The sequence below is a fragment of the Trachurus trachurus genome (genome assembly GCF_905171665.1).
Source record: "Trachurus trachurus genome assembly, chromosome: 16".
In the NCBI taxonomy this organism is placed as follows: domain Eukaryota; kingdom Metazoa; phylum Chordata; class Actinopteri; order Carangiformes; family Carangidae; genus Trachurus; species Trachurus trachurus.
The window spans coordinates 32,678,875-32,701,906 of NC_139902.1; the positions used below are offsets into that span (position 1 = coordinate 32,678,875).

General features: G+C 42.3%; 1 protein-coding gene across 1 annotated transcript in view; it reads right to left on the reverse strand.

Moving 5' to 3' along the window:
* Positions 1-4,974: 4,974 nt before the first annotated feature.
* atp2c1 (ATPase secretory pathway Ca2+ transporting 1) overlaps positions 4,975-23,032 on the reverse strand; it is a 41,852-nt gene continuing 23,794 nt past the window's right edge. Inside the window, exons 6-26 of the mRNA XM_083989295.1 lie at positions 21,590-21,698; positions 20,960-21,115; positions 20,205-20,273; positions 19,944-20,019; positions 19,757-19,823; positions 18,226-18,350; positions 17,935-18,032; positions 17,323-17,418; positions 17,135-17,224; positions 14,888-14,992; positions 14,393-14,549; positions 12,495-12,665; positions 11,392-11,489; positions 10,026-10,076; positions 9,765-9,931; positions 9,135-9,203; positions 8,359-8,475; positions 7,991-8,138; positions 7,166-7,261; positions 6,918-7,059; positions 4,975-5,106 (exon numbers count right to left, since the gene is read on the reverse strand). Coding sequence (XP_083845421.1) covers positions 4,982-5,106; positions 6,918-7,059; positions 7,166-7,261; positions 7,991-8,138; positions 8,359-8,475; positions 9,135-9,203; positions 9,765-9,931; positions 10,026-10,076; positions 11,392-11,489; positions 12,495-12,665; positions 14,393-14,549; positions 14,888-14,992; positions 17,135-17,224; positions 17,323-17,418; positions 17,935-18,032; positions 18,226-18,350; positions 19,757-19,823; positions 19,944-20,019; positions 20,205-20,273; positions 20,960-21,115; positions 21,590-21,698 — 2,332 coding nt within the window. The 3' untranslated portion in view covers positions 4,975-4,981. The remainder of the gene's footprint in view (positions 5,107-6,917; positions 7,060-7,165; positions 7,262-7,990; positions 8,139-8,358; positions 8,476-9,134; positions 9,204-9,764; positions 9,932-10,025; positions 10,077-11,391; positions 11,490-12,494; positions 12,666-14,392; positions 14,550-14,887; positions 14,993-17,134; positions 17,225-17,322; positions 17,419-17,934; positions 18,033-18,225; positions 18,351-19,756; positions 19,824-19,943; positions 20,020-20,204; positions 20,274-20,959; positions 21,116-21,589; positions 21,699-23,032) is intronic.

Genomic DNA, 23,032 nt, shown 5'->3' on the forward strand with positions numbered 1-23,032 from the left:
TCTACGTTACCACTTGTTAATGGCTCCATTTTCTATAAATATATGGTTTTGTCTCTATCGTTATTTTGTTATTATTAGTGGTGGTGGAGATGCTGGTCGAGCCGACCAGCGTTTCCTTACTTTCGGTTTCGAGTCATGAGAGGCTCATAAATGTAGTGTGAAAACGCTTCGCTTTTCCAAAACTCCTCGTTGTCCCTTTAATGAAGCGTATTGCATTCACCTGAGTAATTAATTTTTTGGTTTGTTCTTTTGAATATTTTTTTCTGTGTAGTTTTTTTGTGACTTTAAACCAACACTAAGGAACACGTCACATCAGGGAGCGTATAACAAATATCCTTCAAAATAAAAGTACTACTCATAACACAATGAGTAAAGGCGCTTTCTTCTACATTGCTTAACACACATCCATAGATATGCTCCTCAAAAAATACAGTCTTATTTTCACTGTGTTCCCAGTAAATTCTGATTTATATTGAAAGGAAACTACCTGTTATTACAGAACTGTCTGATGTAGCACCTTTATTTTGAAATCAGTCCTTACGTTACTTGCAGGTGGGAGCTTCTCACGGGATTTTGAAATCTCGAAGCTAAGTCAGAAAAAAATTACCTCGAAAAACAGAAAAAAATATTCAAAAATACAAACCAAAAAATAAATTACTCAGAAAAACAGGATTTTTTATTATTATTCAAGTGAATGCGACACGCTTCTGTAGATGTTGAATCTGTTGTTAATGTAAATTAATGTAAATTAATAATAAATGTTGTTGCTGCTTCAACCAGCTCAGTCCGTCTGTTTCAACACAACAGTGAAAATATGAATAAAAACAAAGTGAGATCCTTTAAAAGAGTTATAAAATTTTAATATACATTTTATTCTCAGCCTCACACACTCTCACACACACGCGCACACACACATAAATACAGCAGTCAGTGTAGCGACAGGTGGAGTTTCTATAGCGACATAACTTATTCTTCAGTATAAACTTGTTTTATTTGTACAAACTTTATTTTCCGATAACTTCCTCCTCAGTCGCTCTTTGAATCGGACGCTTTTGTTCCACAAGAAGAAATAAAATCAAACATCAGCTCCATTGACAGAAATTGGCCCAATCAATCAATCAATCAATCAATCAATCAAATCAATCAAACAATCAATCAATCAATCAATCAATCACACGTTTGAAGAAGAAAATTAACAGTGTTTCTATGACATCAGCTGATCGATCGGTGAAGAAACGTCGATGATCAATACGAACACAAAGAAAGAAAAAAAAAGAAATTACTCAATCAATTTGTCAAAAGTAAGTTTATCAATATCAATCAATAATCAAACCGGTCAACAGCCAATCAGAAGGTCGATCTGGCTTTAGTCAACAGCCAATCAGAAGGTTAATCTGGCTTTAGTGAATGTTTAAGATCTGAGACAATTTATTGATTGATCTAATAAACGATCAAATGGAAATTAATCAATAATTCATTTCAGTTTAAAAAGAGGGGAAAAAAAGTTGCACGTCAAAGACACGGAGCTTCTGATTGGTCGACTCACCGATCAATCAGCTGATTGGTTAACTGTAGTGTTTTGTGACAAACTGTTGGAACAACTCAGGAGGAGGAGAAGAGGAGAAGAAGGAGAGAGGAAGGAGGAGGAGGAGGAAGAGGAGAAGAAGGAGGAGGAGGAAGAGGAGAAGGAGGAGAGGGAAGTAGAAGAAGGAGGAGAAGAAGGATGTGGAGGAGGAGGGGAAGGAGAAGAAGGAGGAGAAGGAGGAGGAAGAGGAGGAGAGAGAAGGAAGAGGAGGAGAGAAGAAAAGAAGGAGGAGAAAGAGGAGAAGGAGGAGGAGAGAAGAGAGGGAAGTAGAAGGAGGAGGAAGAGGAGGAGAGAAGAAAAGAAGGAGGAGAAAGAGGAGGAGGAAGGAGGAAGAGGAGCAGAAAGAGGAGGAGAAGAAGGAGGAGGAGAGGAAGGAGGAGGAAGAGGAGAGAGGAGAAGAGTGTCCTCCAGTCACAGCAGATACAGAGTTTACAGGGAAATTCATGTTGTTAAGACAAAAACTGTCATTTACAGTAAAATGTACAAGTTCACACACACACACACACACTCTCTCACACTCACACACACACACACACACACACACACACACACACACACACACACACACAGGAGAATCTGACCGGTCGCACGGGTCGGAATCAAACCTGCGGTTCAGACGCGTTCTAGTTCGGATGTATCAGAAAAAACTGGAGAAACGACTCGATTAATTGATCATTAAAACAATTAATCAATCAATCGCTACACGTTAATGTCTTAAACACGACAAGTGAACGCACCACGGCTCAGTCCGGGCAGTGAACAACACCGACTGTTACTAAACTCATCAGGCCTAAAAGGGGGCGTGGCCTCTTTGATTCCTCTCTTCCTGTTCGACCATATTTGGATAATCTGGGGCGTTAGGGGGGCGGAGTCTCCTCAGGTTTGTTTCAGACTCGTGCGACTGTGTTTCTGTGTGTGTGTGTGTGTGTGTGTGTCCAGAAATCAAAGATGGAAAATCTACAGACTGTAAAAAAAAAAAGAAAAAAAAGTCTTTGTTAGAAATAAAATCTCTTGTTTAATTCTTCACGTTTTTTACAGTTAAAAGCTGAAAGTTACAAAATCAAAATCAAAACCGAGGGAAAAGTAAAATGACCTGGACTCTGCTGCTGCTTCATCATCTTCATCATCATCATCATCACTCTGTTCATCATCCGCATGAAAAAACAACGCTCTTATTTTGAAAAACAGGAAGCAGAAGCGTTTTCTACGGAAACGTATCGCATTCACTTGAAAAAAAAAAAAAAAAAAAAACTCACATTTTTCGGAGTCATTTATTTTTAGTTTAGTTTTTTTTGAATATTTTTTTCTGTTTTTGAATAATTTTTTCTGAATAATTTTTTTTTGTTTTGGTTTTTTGAATAATTTTTCCTGTTTTTCTGAATTTTTTTTTTTTTTTTCTGTTTTTCTGAGTAATTTGGTGGAAGTTTCTCACGGGATTTTGAAATCTCGTTGAATAAGAAAAAAAATTACTCTGAAAAACAGAAAAAAAAAATTGTTAGAAAAACAGAAAAAAAATCTTTTTAAAAAACGAACCAAAAAATAAATTTGTTTTTTTTCTCCAAGTGAATGCGATACGCTTTCGTAGTTTTTCTCTTTCCCTGTGTGTTTTTTTTTAAGCTCGTCTCTAAATGTGCCGTTTGGAAATAAATTAAAACAAAACAAAAAAACAAAACATCTACAAATAAAACTGGACGCGGAAACGGCAGCAGAGTGAAACTACGTTACCCACAATGCACCGCGAGTTAGAGGAAAGATGGAGGAGGAGGAGGAGAGACGCCGTCCGTCCGTCAGTAAAGGGCGTCGAGGAGGGGAGTCTGACGATTGGACGACGACGGCGTCGCCAAGGCACCGGATGAGTCAGGGCGAGGGGGGCGGGGCTTAATCTGGACGACAGGAAGTGGAGGAAGTGACGGGCCAATCGGCTGCGAGCGTCGTGACACAAAAGTAAAAGTTTGATAAAGTTTATTGATTTTAAACACGAGTCGAGTCGACGGCTCTGATCAACAAAGTCACATGACTCACAGAGAGAGAGACGCTGTGATTGGACGGTTCAGTCCCACAGCAGCTTCACAGCCAACCAATCAGTTTATAAGGTTTTAATTAATTATTACATCGGGTTTTTATCCTGATTAATAAACTCAAACGGTTCAGTTTGATCTGAACTTTTACTGATTGATCAGATAATTAATATTCGCAGCTGTTTAACAACTAATTTAACTTTTTTTATAGGAAACGTCAATAAAGTTTAGTCAAAAATATTTAAATCCAAGAACTTTGGCTTCTTTTATCAAATAAAATTTGTGCTGGAAGAAGAAAAAACAAGTTCATATTAAATTAAAGGTGCCGAGTGAGAATATTAGTATTAACAGAAATAACCAACCAGTTTATAAGGTTATTTATTAATTACATCTGATTTTTATCCTGATTAATAAATTGATCGATCAGATAATTAATATTCGCAGCCGTTTAACGACTAATTTAACAGAAAACGTCAAAAATATTTAAATTCAAGAACTATATAATTGAAAAAAAAAAAAAAAAGTTTATATTAAATTAGGTGCCGAGTGGTAATTTCTGTTAATACTAATATTATCAATCAATCAGTTTATAAGGTTATTAATTAATTAAATCAGATTTGTATCCTGATTAATAAACTCAAAAGTTTCAGTTTGATTTTAACTTTTAATGATCGATCAGATAATTAATATTTAACTAATTCAACGGGAGGAAATGTCAATAAGTTTAGTCAAAAATATTTAAATCCAAGAACTTTGGCTTCTTTTACTAACTGAAGAAAAAATAAGTTTATACTAAATTAGGTGCCGAGTGAGAATATTAGTATTAACAATAATAAAAATGATAATAATATTAATATTAATAATAATGTGTGTTTAAATAATTAGTTATCTTCCAGGACCAGGACCAGGACCTCCACCTGAGCCGTGAACAGAGCGTTGACGTGACGACATGACGACATGAGAAGCAACAACAGCGGTCGACAGGTGTCACACACACACACGTCTGTAGCGTCTGATTGGTCGGAGGGTTTCCTTAGCAACGTAAACCTAAAACATTAACAATAGTAACCACGACAACGAGGCGGGAGGAGGGGGAGGGGGAGGGGTCACGTGGCGGCGGCAGCGGCGAGGGGGGCGGAGCTTCTTCTCAGCTCGATTCAAGTCCAGTTCACCAGCTCGCCCCCCCCCCTCCCCCCTCCCCCTCCCCCACAGGAAAATCCCACAATCCCTTGCAGCGTCTCAACTCGTCAGTGCCGTCGACATCACGCCACCACGTCACCTTCATCTTCATTCGCCTCCTCGTCTTCCTCTAGGAGGGGAGGGGGGCGTGTCCAATGGGGCGGTGGCGTTGGCGTTGGGGTCGTTGAGGGGGGAGGGGTCATACCTCGTGGAAGCAGTCGCTGTGCGGGGCTTTGTCCCCCCCGCCCCTCAGCCGCTCCACCTTCTTGATGACCTCAGAGACGACGCAGACGGACGACGTGAGGCTGATCAGGAACAGCAGGTCTACACACACACACACACACACACACACACACACACACACACACACACACACACACACACACACACACACACACACACACACACACACACACACACACACACACACACACACACACAGAGAGAGCAGAATCTCAGAGGTCAAAGGTTTCCAAAAACATCAACACTGTAAATCAGTTCATTATTTTTTTATTAAAGGAATAGTTCACCAAAAAATTAAAGGGGAACTAAACCCCTCAGTTTTGGATGACGTGCTCTCAGCTTGAAATTCAAAAAATGCCTTGATTATGGGCGGGGCTCCAGGAGCACTCTCCGATCCCCCCTCCCCCCTCCCCTGCGCCCCATTCACACCCGCGAAATCACACAAAAGAGAAAAAAAAGTAATAAACACACATCGACACTTCTGCTAGCGCTAACGAGCTACTAACGAGCGACTCTAACAGCACTAGTAGTGTGGACACTACTAGGAGCCCTGACACAGTGCATCTACAGCTGATCCGCCGGCTCGTTAACGGCTCGTTAGCGCCGGCAGCCGGCCGCACTAACGATTCCCATCCAGGCAGCTGTTAGCAGCCGTTAGCCGCAGCAGAGCAGCTAGAGTGCTGATTGGTCGGGGAGCTGGTGGCCGGTGACGAAAGCTGCCTCGAAAACGTCATCTGCCTCCATCTCAGCCAATAGAAAAATGTGATTGTAGTAGCCGTGTTTCAACCCATAGAGGGCAGTCACACTGCATTTTTACTACAAAATACACCAAATTGAAATATTTTGACTAAAATGTCAAAAGTTGGACCAGAATCAACCAACAACACTACCTTATACCCAAATACATTTGTTTTCAGCAGAAAAAAGTGGTTTGGGGGTTTAGTTCCTCTTTAAATTCAGTTTTTTTATTCCTCAAAGTGCATCTGGGGACCCGGGAGGCCGGTTCCTAGTCCAACCAAACTTTATATGGGAGTAAATAGACAGAATCTCCTTGTTGTTTACTTTCTACTTCCAGGTAGAAAACCAGCACGTAAATTGAATGAGAACAGTAGTAACGCGAACGAGAGTTTAGCTATATATCATGTTTTTCACGTCATTTAAACAAATCTGAAATGATTGAAGAAACATTACTATTTCTGTGTGTGTGTTTCGTGTCGATGTGTTGTATTTATTCAGTTTGGGGGAATCACGGTGTCTAGAAAGCATCAGTGGCTGCAGCTGACAGCTAACGGCAGCTAAGCTAACGGCGGTAGCTAAGCTAACATCAGTAGCTAAGCTAACAGCGGTAGCTAAGAAACTACTCCAGTTAGCTCAGTCATGTTGGAACTCAGATATCCGCTGGAGAAAATATTTTTTCATGGAGCGTTTATTGAGTCACTGAGTTATTAAAGTTAAACAGGTAGCTAACCGTTAGCCAGGCTAATCTCTGATAACCATGACTAATTACAAAAATGTGCACACGTAAGTAGTAATGTTTGTCCAATCATTGGTTTTATAGACTTCACAAACATCAGATTTATCTAAACGGTGACATAGTGACATGAAAAATTATATATATATATATATATATATAAATATAGTGAAACTCTCGTCCGTCACTATTGTTCGAATGCTGGTTTTCTACCCGGAAGTAGTTGTAAACAACAAGGAGATTTGTTCTATAGGGCCCGACACAAAAACGTCCATAAAACTACACAAAAACATTTAATATTCCTCCACACTGCTCGTCCACTGCAATCCAAGTGTCCTGAAGGGAGATAGTCCAGAGTTTACTGGAAACTACCTCATTACTGGTACTGTAAAAAGTAGCGCTGTGTGCAGCTGTTCCTCACCGAAGATGCTGAGGCTCTCGGTCTGGAAGACGTTCTGCAGCGGAGGGAAGTAGATGACCAGCAGCTGCCCCATGATGGAGGCCAGGACGGCGTAGCAGAAGGTCCTGTTGCTGCACAGCCCCATCTCATGCACCATCCGCGTCTGACCAGCACAATGGATCAATACATCACAATGCATTCAATACGTCAATAGATCAATACATCAATACAGCAAGGATCACTCATAACCCGTCGTCATAGAGACTGACCTGCGAGCGGGAGCTGAGGGCGTTGAACATGTCGAAGAAGACGAAGCAGGTGAAGGTCATGGTGGTGTCTCGAGGAGTGATGACGTTGTCCTGCAACTGAGACAAACAAACAGACAAACAACATGTTCAGGTAAAAGACTCAGAGAGAGAGGCTCTGTCACACTTTTTGGAGAAACTTTTGGAAAAAATTTAATATTTCTGGAAAAATAGTGAACTTTTAAGTGAACTGTTTTTTTTTTTTTTTTTTACCAAAAAGTGAACTTTTTTCTTTTTACCAAAGTGAACCGTTTTTTTTTTTTTTTTTTTTACCAAGGGAACTTTTTTTTTGTTTTTACCAAAGTGAACTTTTTTTTTTCTTTTTACCAAAAAGTGAACTGTTTTTTTTTTTTTTTTACCAAAAAGTGAACTTTTTTCTTTTTACCAAAGTGAACCGTTTTTTTTTTTTTTTTTTTTACCAAGGGAACTTTTTTTTTGTTTTTACCAAAGTGAACTTTTTTTTTTCTTTTTACCAAAAAGTGAACTGTTTTTTTTTTTTTTTTACCAAAAAGTGAATTATTATTTTTTGTTTTTGTTTTTTTAACCAAAAAGTGAACTTTTTTTTCCAGAAATTTCTCTAAATTTTGGTAAAAATTTGGACCCCACTTTGAGAACCACTGCCTTATCATATACTCTTAACATGTGTGTGTATGTGCATGTGCATGTGTGTGTGTGTGTACATTGTAAAGCACCTTGTGTTGCATTTTTATATGTATTTAAGGTGCTGTATAAATAAATAAATAAAGTTTGAAGGTTGAAGGCGAGGACAGAGGACGTGTGAGGACCGACCTCCCTCCAGAAGACGAAGAGCGTCCCACAGACGATGATGAGCGCCGACACCAACACCTTGACCAGGAGGCTGCGCGTGATGATGCTGTCTCTGACGTCACGGGGAGGCTGCCTGATGACATCACGGTCCACAGGCTCCACCCCCAGACTGCACACACACACACACACACACACACACAGAGAAACACACACACACACACACACACACACACACACACACACACACACACACACACAGAGAAACACACACACACACACACACACACACAGAGAAACACACACACACACACACACACACACACAGTTACAGAGCTGAACCCATATAAACGCTGCAGCAGTCTGACAGAACTACAGTTCCCATGATGCACCTCTGCGCCGGCGGGCCGTCCATGATGATGTTGATCCACAGGATCTGCATCGCGTTCAGCGGGTTGGGGAAGTTCATCAGCGTCGCCAAGGAGATGAGCGTCAACGCCGCGATGCTCCTGGAGGGAGAGGAGGGAGGAGGGGGGGACAAGGGTGAGATGGAGGAGGAGGAGGAGGAGGAGGAGGAGGAGGAGGAGGAGGAGGAGAAGGAGGAGGGAGGAAGAGGAGGAGGAAGAGGAGGAGGAAGAGAAGAGGGGGAGGAGGAGGAAGAGGAGGAGGAGAAGAAGAAGAGGAGGAGGAAGAGGAGGAGGAGGGAGGAAGAGGAGGAGGAGAGGAGGAGGAGGAGAGAGGAGGAGAGGAAGAGGAGGAGAAGAGAGGAAGAAGAGGAAGAGGAGGAAGAAGAGGAGGAGAAGGAAGAGAAGAAGAGGAGGAGGAAGAGGAGGAAGAAGAGGAGGAGGAGGAGAAGAGGAGGAAGAGGAGGAAGAGAAGAAGAGGAAGAGGAAGAGGAGGAGGAAGAAGAGGAGGAGGAGAAGATGAGAAGAAGAGGAAGAAGAGGAGAGAGGGGGAAGAGGAAGAAGAGGAGGAGAAGGAGGAGGAGAAGAAGAGAAGGAAAAGAAAAAGAGGAGGAGAGAGGGGGAAGAGGATGAAGAAGAGGAGGAAGAAGAAGAAGAGGAGAAGAGGAGGAAGAGGAGGAAGAAGAAGAAGAGGAGAAGAGGAGGAAGAGGAGGAGGAGAAGAAGAAGAAGAGGAGAGAGGAAGAGGAGGAGTTTGTGACTCACGTGCTGAGTTGGAATCGAACAAAGTTCTTGATGTTGTTGTAAATCCCTTTTCCCTCCTCGATGGCCGACCTGCACACACACGCACACACACACACACACACACACACACACACACACACACACACAGAGACACACACACACACACACACACAGAGAGACACACACACACACACACACACACACACACACACACACACAGAGACACACACACACACACACACACACAGAGAGACACACACACACACACACACACACACACACACACACACACACACACACACACACACACACACACACAGAGACACACGCACACACACACACACACACAGAGACACACACACACACACACACACACACACACACACACACACACACAGAGAGACACACACACACACACACACACACACACACACACACACACACACACACACACACACACACACACACACACACACAGAGACACACGCACACACACACACACAGAGAGACACACACACACACACACACACACACACACACACACACACACACACACACACACACACACACACACACACAGAGTTAACCCTTCATTCCTCTGTCCTGATGACGTCATAGCGGCCGTTGCCGTGGCTACGCCCTCTGACTGACATTATGGTCTGGAAGTCGTCGTCCACCAGGATCATGTCCGCCGCCTCTTTGCACACGTCCGTCCCCGTCTGGCCCATCGCCACGCCGATGTCGGCCGCCTTCAGCGCCACCGCGTCGTTCACGCCGTCGCCCGTCATGGCAACCACCGCCCCGATGTTCTGGAGAGACTGATGGGATGGAGGGGGGAGGAGGGGAGGGGGGGTTAGTGATGTCACTAAGGGACAGCTGATGATGATGATGATGAGGTCATCGCTCTCTCACCTTGACGATCTTCAGCTTGTGTCTCGGACTGGCTCGGTAAAACACTGATATCTATAGGAGAGGGGGGGGGGGGGGGGGAGGGGGGGGGGGAGGAGGGGGGAGGAAGAGGAAGAGAGGGAGGGAAAGATAGAGAGGAAGAGGAAGAGGGGGGGAGAGGAAGAGGGAGGAGAGAAACAGAGAGGAAGGGAGGGAGGGAGAGGGGGCATAGAGAGAAAGAGGGAGGGAGGAAAGGGAGGAAGAGGGGGAGGAAGGGAGAAGGAGGAAGAGAGGGTGGGAGGGAGGGAGGGAGGAAAAGGAGGGAGAAAGAGAGAGGAAGAGAGGGAGGAAGAAAGGGAGGGAAAGAGAGAGGAAGAGGGGGGAGGGAAAGAGGAAGAGAGGGAGGAAGAGGGGGGAGGGAAAGAGGAAGAGAGGGAGGAAGAGGGGGGAGGGAAAGAGGAAGAGAGAGAGGAAGAGGGGGGAGGGAAAGAGGAAGAGAGGGAGGAAGAGGGGGGAGGGAAAGAGGAAGAGAGGGAGGAAGAGGGGGGAGGGAAAGAGGAAGAGAGGGAGGAAGAGGGGGGAGAGAAAGAGAGAGGAAGAGGGGGAGGAAGAGGGGGGAGAGAAAGAGGAAGAGGGAGGAAGAGGGGGGAGAGAAGGAGGAAGAGAGAGGAAGAGGGGGGAGAGAAAGGAAGAGAGGGAGGGAGAGGGGGGATAGAGAGAAAGAGAGAAGGAGGGAGGTTGGAGGAAAGAGAGAGGGGAAAGGAAGAGAGGGAGAGGGGGGAGAGAGAAAGAGAGAGAGGAAAAGAGGGAGGAAGAGGAAGGGAGGATGAGGGGGGAGAGAAAGAGGGAGGGAGGAAAGAGAGGGAGGATGAGGGGGAGAGAAAGAGAAAGGGAGGAAGAGAGAGAGGAAGAGGAAGAGGAAGAGAGGGGAGAGAAAGAGAAAGGGAGGAAGAGAGAGAGGAAGAGAAAGGGAGGAAGAGAGAGAGGAAGAGGGGGGAGAGAAAGAGAGAAAGAGGGAGGGAGGAAAGAGAGAGGGGAAAGAAAGAGAGAGAACGAAAGGGAGAGAGGGGAGAGAGAAAGAGAGAGAGGAAAAGACAGAGGAAGAGAGAGGGGAAGAAAGAGAGAGAGAAAGAGAAAGGGAGGAAGAGGGGAGAGAAAGAAAGGGAGAGAGAGAGAAAGAGAAGGAAGAAGAGAGAGGGAGGCAGAGAGAGAGAGAGATTATTATATTTAGAATAAAGTAAATCTTTCTAAAGTGTCTCATTTCATCTTTACAACAGTTTCCAGGTGAGAAGATGCTTTTGTCTGTGTGTGTGTGTGTGTGTGTGTGTGTGTGTGTGTGTGTGTGTGTGTGTGTGTGTGTGTGTGTGTGTGTGTGTGTGTGTGTTCTCACCCGGGACACGATGTGTGAGAGCTGCTGCAGGTCGAGCTGATCGACTTCTTCTCCAGACAAACACTGACAGCCCTTAGAGTAGAGGCCCAGGCGGCTGGCTGAGGGGGGCAGGGGGGTAATAAATAGATTTAGATCATTTCATTGAAAAAAAAAAAAGTGATTTTAAAATGAACCAAGACTTGATGGATGAAATTGGAGAATAAAATCATAATTTTACGAGAATAAAGTGGCAATTTTATGAGAATTAAGTCTGAAATTTACAAGAAAAGAGTTGTAATTGTACCAGTAAGTGGATACGGTCGGTAGCTGCTCTGGTTCTTTCTGCAGAATAGTCCTGATACTGACGACAACGTGGTGCTGATGTGCCAAAACACTAAGTGTCTCCTTGTTTGTGAAACCTGTACTGAACAACAACTTCAAATTGGGTTCAAAATTGTGACTTCATTTTCATAATATTATGACTTTATTCTTATAATATTATGACTTTTTTCTTGTAAATTTCAGACTTAATTCTCATAAAATTGCCACTTTATTCTTGTAAAATTATGACTTTATTCTTGAAATATTATGATTTTAATCTTGTAAAACTATGACTTTATTATCGTAATATGACTTTATTCTTGTACAATTGTGGCTTTATCTTAATATGATTTTATTATTGTAATATGACTTTATCCTAAAATTGTGACTTTATCCTTGTAAAATTGTGATGTTATTCTTGTAAAACTATGACTTTATTCTTGTAAAACTATGACTTTATTGTCATAAAATTGTGACTTTATCCTTGTAAAATTGTGATTTTATTCTTGTAAAACTATGACTTTATTCTCATATGACTTTATTCTTATAAAATTGTGACTTTATTATCGTAATATGACTTTATTTTTTATAAAACTGTGACTTTATTATCGTAATATGACTTTATTCTTATAAAATTGTGACTTTATTATCTTAATATTCTGACTTTATTCTTGTAAAATTATGACTTCATTGTCCTAAAATTGTGACTTTATTCTTGTAAAACTATGACTTTATTCTCATAATATTAGGACTTTATTCTTGTAAAACTATGCCTTTATCGTCTGTGTGTCTGTGTGTCTGACCTATGGACACGGCGGTCTCCTGAGAGTCTCCTGTGATCATCTTGATGGCGACTCCGGAGCTGATGAGCGTGGCCACGGCCTCTTTGACCCCCGACCTCGGGGGGTCGATGATGCCCACCAGACCCAGGAAGCTCAGTTTACCCAGCTCAGGACCTGAGGCGAAGGCCAGCACTGAGGAGGAAGGCAAGGCAATTTTATTTGTATAGCCCCTTTTTACCAACAGGGTAACACTTAACTTGAATAGTTATTCATAAGATTGACATAACAGCTGTCATAACCATCAATGAATACTTATGACAGCTGTCGTTAAGTGTCATTCAGTAAGTTATGTCACTTTTGATGCAAAGTTGACATTATTTGAGATGTCCTTGTTATGAGAACTTGACATAATCTTTTAAAGTTTGTCCATTAGGTCTGCTATGACAGTTTAAATTGTCTTTATGTCAAGTTGTCAGAACAAAAACATCTCAAACAATGTCAACTTTGCATCAAAAGTGACATAACTTACCGAATGACACTTAACGACAGCTGTCAGAAGTATTCATTGATGTTTATGACAGCTGTTATGTCAATCTTATCAACACCTATTCAAGTAAAATGTTACCGAAAACAGTTTATAGTTTATGACACAGGAGGAGGATATTGCATATTTATTTATACATATATTCATCTTCCACATTTGCTTTTCTCAGATTTGTCGATTAATTCTTTACATTAACTCTCAGCTCCATTCTGACAACACAAGACACACTGATAAACTTCATCCTCCCTTCTGCACAACCACACACACTCAGTTTTATTTTACTTACAGAGGAATTCTCATCTTCACAAAGCTAAATATCTTCATCTCTGATTAATTATTCAATTTTCTTAGTATAGTTATCATCATCATGTTCACCCACTCATACACAATCATTTCACACTTAAACACACTTTATTATGGCTCTTTTTGTCATAATAAGGAACTTGTAGGCCGGGAGCCAGGTCCACCCCTCAGGATGTTTTTTGCTATCTTTTTTTCCACTATTATTTCTTGTTATCCCATACATTGGGCCATCACAAGTTGATAACCTCCACCCCCAGCAAGGCCCCATGTAATTAACTTCAGATAGTATAGTAGTAGCCTATAACTAAAGTCTTCAATCTTGTTTAAGATACAGTTTATGTGCAAGAAATCGTGCTTAATCCCATTTGGAATGGTAATGCTGAAAGTTCAGTTTTCTCTGATTTGAGGTAGGACACTGGAAGACTTTGGTCACAGCAGGTGTAATCTTCTAGATAGAAAGGTCATTTTGGGCTTAAACTGAGGCTTACAAATGTAGGAAGTTTTTCATATCCATCTAAGGCAGTGATATGTATAATAAAATGCTTGAAAATGATCACATTTGATGAAAATTTGTCAGGCGGAAACACATTTTTTTGTCTTTTGGGATAAACTGAGGGTGATATTTGACAATAGAAAGGCAGTAAGCCCCAGAACATTATTCTGATAGTTTGCAGTATGCAGTTGCAGTGCCCTAATATATGCCATTACATCATTTCGCCAGAAGCTTTTCCCAAAAAGGGTTTTTTTTTGGCCCCTTGCTGGGGGTGGAGGTTATCAACTTGTGATGGCCCAATGTATGGGATAACTAGAAATAATAGTGAAAAAAAGGTAGCAAAAAACATCCTGAGGGGTGGACCTGGCTCCCGGCCTATTGTATAGCTGCTTTCTTTTGTTGTTGTGGTTGTGGCGTATTTTTCAGGGAAGTATTTTGTAAAGAAGCTCATTCAGGGGTTTTAACTTCTCCTGCAGTTTCTATTCTTGTTTAATTTCTGTTTTTGTGACTGTCCTCGATTCTTATGGTGCAAATAGCTAAATAAAACCTAATAAAACAGTGTGTTGTTGTCATGGTTACCTCTGAGGCCGGCCGTGCCCATGTAGCTGATCTGCTGCTGGTACAGCTCCCTCTGCTGGTGGCTCAGCTGCAGGGAACTCCCTCTGCTGTTGTAGGAGCTGCAGAACCGGATCACCTGCTCGTAGGCGCCTTTCATGAAGTACACACCCGCTTTGTCCTGAGGGGGGGGGGGGGGGGGGGGGTAATAAATACCACAGACTGAGAATCAGTACCAGAGAATATTGTAACGTCCTCGCCATGTGATGAGAGCTCATATTATCCGGGAGCTTCTCATCACAGCACCCTGCAGAGTTTGTGCTGCTGCTCAGTTTCATGTGTTTTTGATTTTATTTAAACGAAAAAAACCGAAAATGCCCGTCCCTAAAACATAAAATGCTCTTAAAGGCTGAGGAGTTGTGATGTTGTTGAGAAATTAATGTTTTTTTTACAACAGAATAACTTTAATTATCACACATACACACAATAAAAGTACAGAAAACGGACACACACACTGACCTGCTGCGTGCGGTGAACACAGCGAACACTCATCCACTTCTGCTCCGAGGTGAAGGGATGTTCCTCCAGACGGACGTACTCCTGCTGCAAACCCTCCAGACCCATCTACACACACACACACACACACACACACAACCACAGCTGGATCACAACCACAATCAAACTCTGTGGGTTGAGGGTTAATATTTAATTTGATGGGAGTCTTTATGTTATTCACAAAGTCAAGAGAGTCACATTTGAGATCCCTTTTAGTAATTTGTGACTTGATCCAGCAAAATGAGTCACAGTGACCCAAATTTCAAAATTGAGATTTTGGTATCAATGGAAAGAGAAGAAAATAAGCTTTAAAATGGTACCCTAGTCAAAGTCATATATTGGATGGTTTTCAAGATTATGGTCTTCACTCTCTTTTTCACAATGAAACCCTGAGAAAATTGCGTTTAAACATTATAGAACGTCTCTGGCCAGCGGACTCTGGTGTCTGTTCCTGTACCATGTGATTACACGCACCCTATACAGTCCCTTGTTGTCAAAGAGGCTCTATTCAATGACCCTTGGAAAGCGGAGAATCTCCCAATTCAGATGCTTTTTACAGCTCATCTCTATCATAAACGGTTTGGAAGTTGTAATGTTTTGTTGATGTTTTGTAAAAAGTAGCGTCGCTCGGTTTAGCATCTGTTCCCGTACCACGTGATCACACGGACCCCATCCTTTGTTGTCGCAAAAGCACCATTCAATTACCCTCGGAAAGCGGAGAATCTCACGACTCAGATGCAGTTTACAGCTCGTCCCTATCATGAACGGTTCAGAAGTTGTTTCATTTTGTGCTCGTCTAGAGGGTTAAAAGTTGTAAGTCAACTTTAATCGTCATTAACGTGCCTTTTCTCAATTATCTGGACTATGAAACTTTGGGAGATTGTTTTTGAACGTGATTTCTTTGAAATTAGCTAAAAAAACATTTTGGATTTTTTTATTGGTTTTCCACATTATCAGCTGATTATCTAAAAATAGAACGTTGTGACTTCCGACTCATTTCGCCAGAGCGGGTCACATTTATCTATTTTGTTGGGCGGCGCACAGAAAAGCGCTGCATCAGAGATCGGGGCAACTTTATTCAAATTAAAAACAAGTCAAGACCTGTATTTCTTAAAAATATAAATGAACTAAGCTCTTTTCCTGATAAAGAATCCTGGGCCCAGTTGTTCAAAGGTAATCCAATCGGATTTTGGATAATGGATCGAATCAAATCTTGAAAATGGGTTGTTCAAAACCAAAAACGGATTCTGAGATCGGATTAGATCACGTAATCCAATCTTGGTTTTGATCTGGATAAAACCCTCAGTTTGTGTTGTTCAAAACTTTTCAGTAGGATCGGGATAACTTTGATCCAAAAAATCAGGATTATTCTGATCCCAGCAGTTGGGTGGATTCAGGGGGGATTTCAGGGACAAAATGTAATTTAAATTAAATTCAAACTGGTCAAATAAACAATATTCATAAAGTAGTATATATACAGTTATTGATTTATATTTTGCACCTAATTTTAAACCACAACAGTGATTAGTAAATAATGTTAACTTTTGAATATTCTACAACTGAAAAACTTTTCCCCAACTACTTTTCCCCCAAACTGAATTTAATGAAATTTGAAGTTTGAATTTTAAAACTTGAAGTTTGAATTTTGAAATTTGAAGTTTGAATTTTGAAATTTGAAGTTTGAATTTTGAAATTTGAAGTTTGAATTTGAAACACATGGGGAAATATTCACAATTTCACTAATGTACTGTATATTTGCTTTTTTAAATTTATTTTAACAGCCCAACCAGATGGAGTCTGGCTGTTTAAAAGACATTGAAGAAACAACAAAGAGCACAGAAAACAATACATACACTCCGTTTTCAAATAAACACACTTTGAGGGACCTCATGCTGCTGTTCTACCTGTTAACAGACCAATCAGCCTTCATTGTGATGCACAGTCCCATCGAGAGCACTCATTATCCGGATTTGGTAATCTTGAAAATTTGGATTTGGATCAGACTGATCCAATCCAACTGTGCTTTGAACAACTGGGATAAAAGTAAAACAGATTACGTGATCCTGGATAGCAAAAAAAGGGATTTCAAAATCCGGATAATTTTTATCCAGATTACACCTTTTGAACAACTGGGCCCTGGAGAGTTAATGCCAAGCTGTAAAAAGGCTGCGCTCTCGGAACCTCAGTGAAGTGGTCGTGGTGCGTTGGTACCTTCATGGCGAGGGCGATCAGAGCTCCTTCTGTCGGCCGACCCAGCAGGGTGTGATTCCTGATCACTGAGTCGTTACACACACAGCCCACCTGCAACACACACACACACACGGTCACAGGTTGAACACACATGTTAAAAACACACACACACACAGACACACAGTTTTCCGAGCCGTCAGTGAACGCACCTCCACGATCTTGCTGACGGACGGGCAGGAGAAGCCGTGGATCATTTCTCCGTCCAGTAAAACGTCTCCGGCTCGGTTGTAGCCGACGCCCGTCACCTGCACAGTGACATCACAGGTGGAGGACCAATCACAGGACAGATTAGACAGGTTACTCATCTCCTCTTTATTTATTAAAGGACAATTCCGGGCAAATTCTCTCAAACTCAGGCTGTATGTTCCTAACATTTTAGGTCTAAAAGAAGGAATCTGAAGATTTTCAGTTTAATTGCTCCTGTTTTGCGGTAGTTGTGTCTGTCCCCGCATCGCCACGGCAACGGTGAATGGGAGCGTTTGTGTCATAAACACAGGAATATCAACTCTGGACTTACTTCAAGTAAAAAAAAATCTCTCTGCACATGTTTGAGTAGCCGTGGCGATGCGGGGACAGACACAACTACCACAAAACAGGAGCAATTAAACTGAAAATTTCTTACTTCAGATTCCTACTTTTAGACCTAAAATGTTAGGAAAATACAGCCCCGAGTTAGGAATTTGCCCGGAATTGTCCTTTAAAACTACAGATTCCTGTGTTGTGAGTTTTCTACGGCGGCCCAGAAGGCTCAGCTCACTGACCTCGGCGTGCAGCCCGTCGGACGTGAACACCTGAGTCACCGTCATCTCGTTCTTGGTCAGAGTTCCTGTTTTGTCCGAACAGATCACGTTACAGCAGCCTGAGGGAGAACACATTTATTTATTATTGATTATTGATCATCAGGTTCCTGCTGTTCATTCCAATCAAGAAAAAAAAAAAAACGTTTAAATGTTTGTTTGAATCAAAAATAATATACATGTGTAATTATGTAATAAACTAGTAAACTAATAAAGACGATAGGGATCAATAAAGGTGATCGATCGGTCTCGTACCCAGAGTCTCTACGATGGGAAGCTTCTTGACGATGGCTCTCTTCTGCACCATGCGCATCACGCCGAGCGCCAGCGTCACCGTCACCACGATGGGTAAACCCTCTGGGATGGCGGCCACGGCCAGACTGACGGACAGACATCAATAATCAATCAATCAAATAACAATCAATAATACAAGATTACACCTCATCTATTCACACATGAACCAAACACATCAGACCTCCACTTCCTGTTCTTCTGACTCTGTTTTTATTCTTTTTTAACTTTTATTATAAAAAAATGGAATTAGTTCGATGTTGTCGCTGCAATCAATCAACTCATTATTGATTATTATTTTGCTCTATAACTCCAGTTTATATTACATTTAGCTTTTTTTATTATCTTTATTGGTTCACACACACACACACACACACACAAATATAAATAATACAGGCTAACACACGCACATGGATAATATACTGTAAGTTGTGATGGGGCAAAGCTGTCTTCTTGTTTATCCATTAAAATTGAGCAAATGAAAACTATATTATTATTAAAACTGGACAATTGAATGTGATATAATTAAATATAAATACAGTTTGATCATGATTTTCTGTGACATTTCACGTCCCAGCGCTACGTTTTCCCGACGCACCTGAAGGCAACACTGCTCTGACTGTAACACACCTGTTGTGTTTGACAGTCTGAGGTGAAAGTGTTGGTGGTGACAAAGGGCGGAGTGTGTGTGTGTTTGTGTTATCAGTGAAATCTGATAATGGGAGTAAACCAGCTTCAATCATTCACACACAGACACACACACACACACACACACACACACACACACACACACACACACCTGTCTGTGTGGTCACGCCTGGAGAGAAGCAGCTTCTCTGTTTTCCCAAACTATCGAGTGACAGCGTTAATCGCGCATTAAAAAAATAGTGCCGTTCACTGAGACTGTACTAGTTGATCCGCGTTATAAGGATCATTACTGGGATGTGGGAATAAAACATGCCGGCTCTTATCCCGTTTCCCGAGCGAGCTGTTTGCTCGCGTCATCACAAAACTTGTTTGACATGAATTGATAAAGTAAAACGCATCTTTTTCCACGTATTAATATGCATATAATAGGCCTAATGTGGTTGCTGATTTGCATTGTGTAGCCGTTTGTTTTGTGTAATGTAAGCTGTTCAAAACGTTTGACATGCGCTGATAATAAATACAGGCTACCGCTATAAGTCCATCTCTTGGAGAAAATATGAAAAAATTGAAATTCAATTTTCATTCGAATATCTGTGTTTTTTAAGAGTTAAGTTTATTAGTTTAATAAGGGACAATGTGCAATTACATTAATCATTTAAAGGAAAAAATGAAAAGATGGTTGCACCAGATTTAGCTCCCAGCTAATTTCCATCTGTAGTCCCTACACATAACATAAAAGTGATACAATACACAGAATACAAGCTACTATACAAAGATGAGGCATAAAGAGGCAATATTCATTGCCATTGCCATTCATTGACAGCCCTAACACACACACACGCGGTACCTGACTCCGATGGTGAACATGTCGAGGATCCTCTTGCCCTGCAGCCAGCCCACCAACATGATGACACCTGAGAGGAGACCATGACATCATCAGAGAGACCATGACATCATCAGAGAGTGACGTCATGAGGAGGATGAGGAGGAGGAGGATGAGGATGATGAAGGTGAAGAAGGAGTGAAGAACTCACCGATGATGCAGAAGGAGTAGAGAGAGAGCTGCTTCCCCAGGAGGTCCATGCTCTTCTGGAGAGGAGTCTTAGGAGCCTGAGGAGGAGAGGAAGAGAGGAGGAGAGGAGGAGGAGGAGGAGGAGGAGGAGGAGGAGGAGGAGAGGATCAATTCAACCATCCATCTATCCATCCATCTGGTTGAACCCACTGAGGGTTATTTATGGTTCAGGCCTCAGGTTGTTGTTTGTTAGTTGTTAGTGTTGCTCAGTGTGACCTCTCACCTCCTCCGCCTGCATCATCTTGAACACCTCCCCAAACTCTGAGTTCTCTCCTGTTCCTATGACGATGCCCTGAGGAGGAGAAGGAGGAGAAGGAGGAGAAGGAGAAGCTTAATCTCTGGTAAATAGGGATGGGTACCGAATTTGGTACTTTTTTTGGTACCGACCGAACTCCCACCAAAGTACCGAGTACCGATTCACGTGAAGTCAAACGGTACCACATTTCGGTACCTGAACGCATGTTGTAATGTCGCGTGCGTCAGCGAGAGAGTTTCTTTTTTCTTTTACAGAGTTTCACACAACTTTCTGATCTTTCCATGTTTCTCCTTCTGCCACAGGAACAAGGGAACATACATATTTTCAGACTAGATCTCATGAACTATTATTTATTTAAAAATGTTTTCATTGAATGACTATTTGATTATTAAAAAATCATTGACCATCTCTAAAACATAAACTACCCTTAAAGGCTGAGGAGTTGTGATGTTGTTGAGAAATAAATATTAAAAATTCAGAATTTTGACTATTTTTATAGACAGAATAACCTTGATTACCACACATAAGCACAAAAAGTACCGAAACAGGTACCGTTGAGTACCGGTACCGATTCCCAGGTACCGAGTATCGGTACCGTATCGATTCAAATGTGAAAGGTTCCCATCCCTACTGATAAATATCTCTGATAAATATCAGGTGTTGTCTGAGGATCCTGGTTCTGGTTCTAGTTCTGGTCCAGGTTGTGGTTGTGGTTGTGGTACCTTTGCCTTCCCGCAGCGCACCAGCGTGCCCATGAAGGCGACGTTGCAGCGGGAGGCGATGTCCCCGTTGGTGGACGGAGGCTGGTGGGACGTGGACTTGGAGCGCGGCGTCGTCTCTCCCGTCAGACTGGACTCGTCCACCGACAGGTCTGTGGCCTGGGGGGGGGTCAGTCTTTATGATTCACATTATATTTAAACATTTAAAGGAATAGTTCACCAAACCAAACCAAACCCGGGAGGCCGGTTCCTAGTCCAACCAAAACTTTATATGAGAGTAATAGGGCCGACACAAAACATTTTTGTGTCGGCCCCTCATATCTGTCTCCAGATGCACTTTGAGGAATAAAAAACTACTCTAAAACTACTTCTAGTTAGTGAAAGTACTTAAGTTATTACATTTTTACAATGTTTTATTAATGTGCATTGTCCCTTTTTGTCCCTTTTCAAATAAACTAAACTGAAACTAAAACTATTCCAGTTGAGACAGCTAAACTCTAACACATTTGGAACAAAAAGGATAAAAACTCAAACTCTGACCCCAAAAGTTTGTCGTCTTCCTAAAGGAGGGGTGTGTGTGTGTGTGTGTGTGTGTGTGTGTGTGTGTGTGTGTGTGTGTGTGTGTGTGTGCACCTCGAACAGCCTCAGGTCTGCTGGGACTCTCTCTCCCACCGTCAGACACACCGTGTCTCCAGGAACCAGCTCTCTGGCCAGCAGGTGCTCCAGGTTTCCCTCCCTCACACTGACGAGCACAAACACACACAACATCATCATCATCATCATCATCATCATCATCATCATCATCATCATCATCATCATCATCATCATCTTCCTCCAGGTCGACAGGCCCAATCCCATTTCCCCCCTTGGCCCTACCACTTACCCCTAGCCCTCCGTTTTGCGCGTTCACGTGTTGGGGTAGGGGGAAGTGGTAGGGCTACATACCCCTCCAAACGGAGATTTTTCAGAGGCACACTCCAAACGGAGGGGTATGAAAAGTTTCCCAGAATGCATCTTGCGGCAGCCGGCAGCGGTGGCTGTAAAACGAAAAGCTTTTTATTTCTCACTGTAGCGCTGTTATTACGTCACTTTATAACGTTTTTTATTACGTTTTTTTTTCATGCGAGAAAGTAACTGTTTAGGTCCCAAATGTGCGGTCGGTTTATCCAAATTATTTATTTTTTTTTGGAGAAGTGAAGCTCCAAGAGGAGCGGCTCCTCACAGAGGCAGCAGCCGGTCTGCAGAGCTGCTCGGCCGGCCAACCTCCGTCGTCATCCCGGGGGAGAAAACGATCGCTAATTAACTTACCCACAGGTTTTTAGAGGTTTACCGCCGGCTGGTTAAATTATTTTTAGGAGATAAATGCTGGTCTCATTGATGAAATCTGACAATTGTGGCAGTCGCATTAGTTTGTTTGAATGAAAAGTGAAGCTTCATGTGTATTCTTTCTTGGATAGAGCTCTGTAGCCTACGTACAGAAATCACCACATTTACAAAAATAAATAAATGTTTTACAATGAACCGATCAGTCTTCATTAAGTTTTATTTTATTATCCCCTGCTTACGTAAAAGCCAGTGGAGACTACGTGATGACGTATGTGATTGTTGAAGTGGTGTCCCAATTCGTAGGGGTTGACTTTCTACCCCCACGAATTGTAGCTCCGTTTCAAGGGCAAGGGGCGAGGGGTAAAAAAGAGAAATGGGATTGGGCCTTTGGTTCATTAGATTCAGAAACAACATCAACATCATGATGGAGAGAAACAAAGTGAGAGGATTCACAGCTGCTGACACACTGTACAGCTCAGGTGTGTGTGTGTCAGTGTGTGTGTGTGTGTGTGTGTGTTGTGTAACAGTGTGTGTGTGTGTGTGTGTGTGTGTGTGTGTGTGTGTGTGTGAGGTGAGGGAGCAGCTGCTCCTCCACCTGCTGCTGTTTGAAGTGCAAATCAGTCGAAGCCGTTTCTGTTTAAACTTTAGACTTCATCGTCTCTGAGGAAAAACTGATATTAGAGGAGGAAGAGGAGGAAGAGGAGGAGGAAGAGGAGGAAGAGGAAGAGGAAGAGGAGGAGGAGGAGGAGG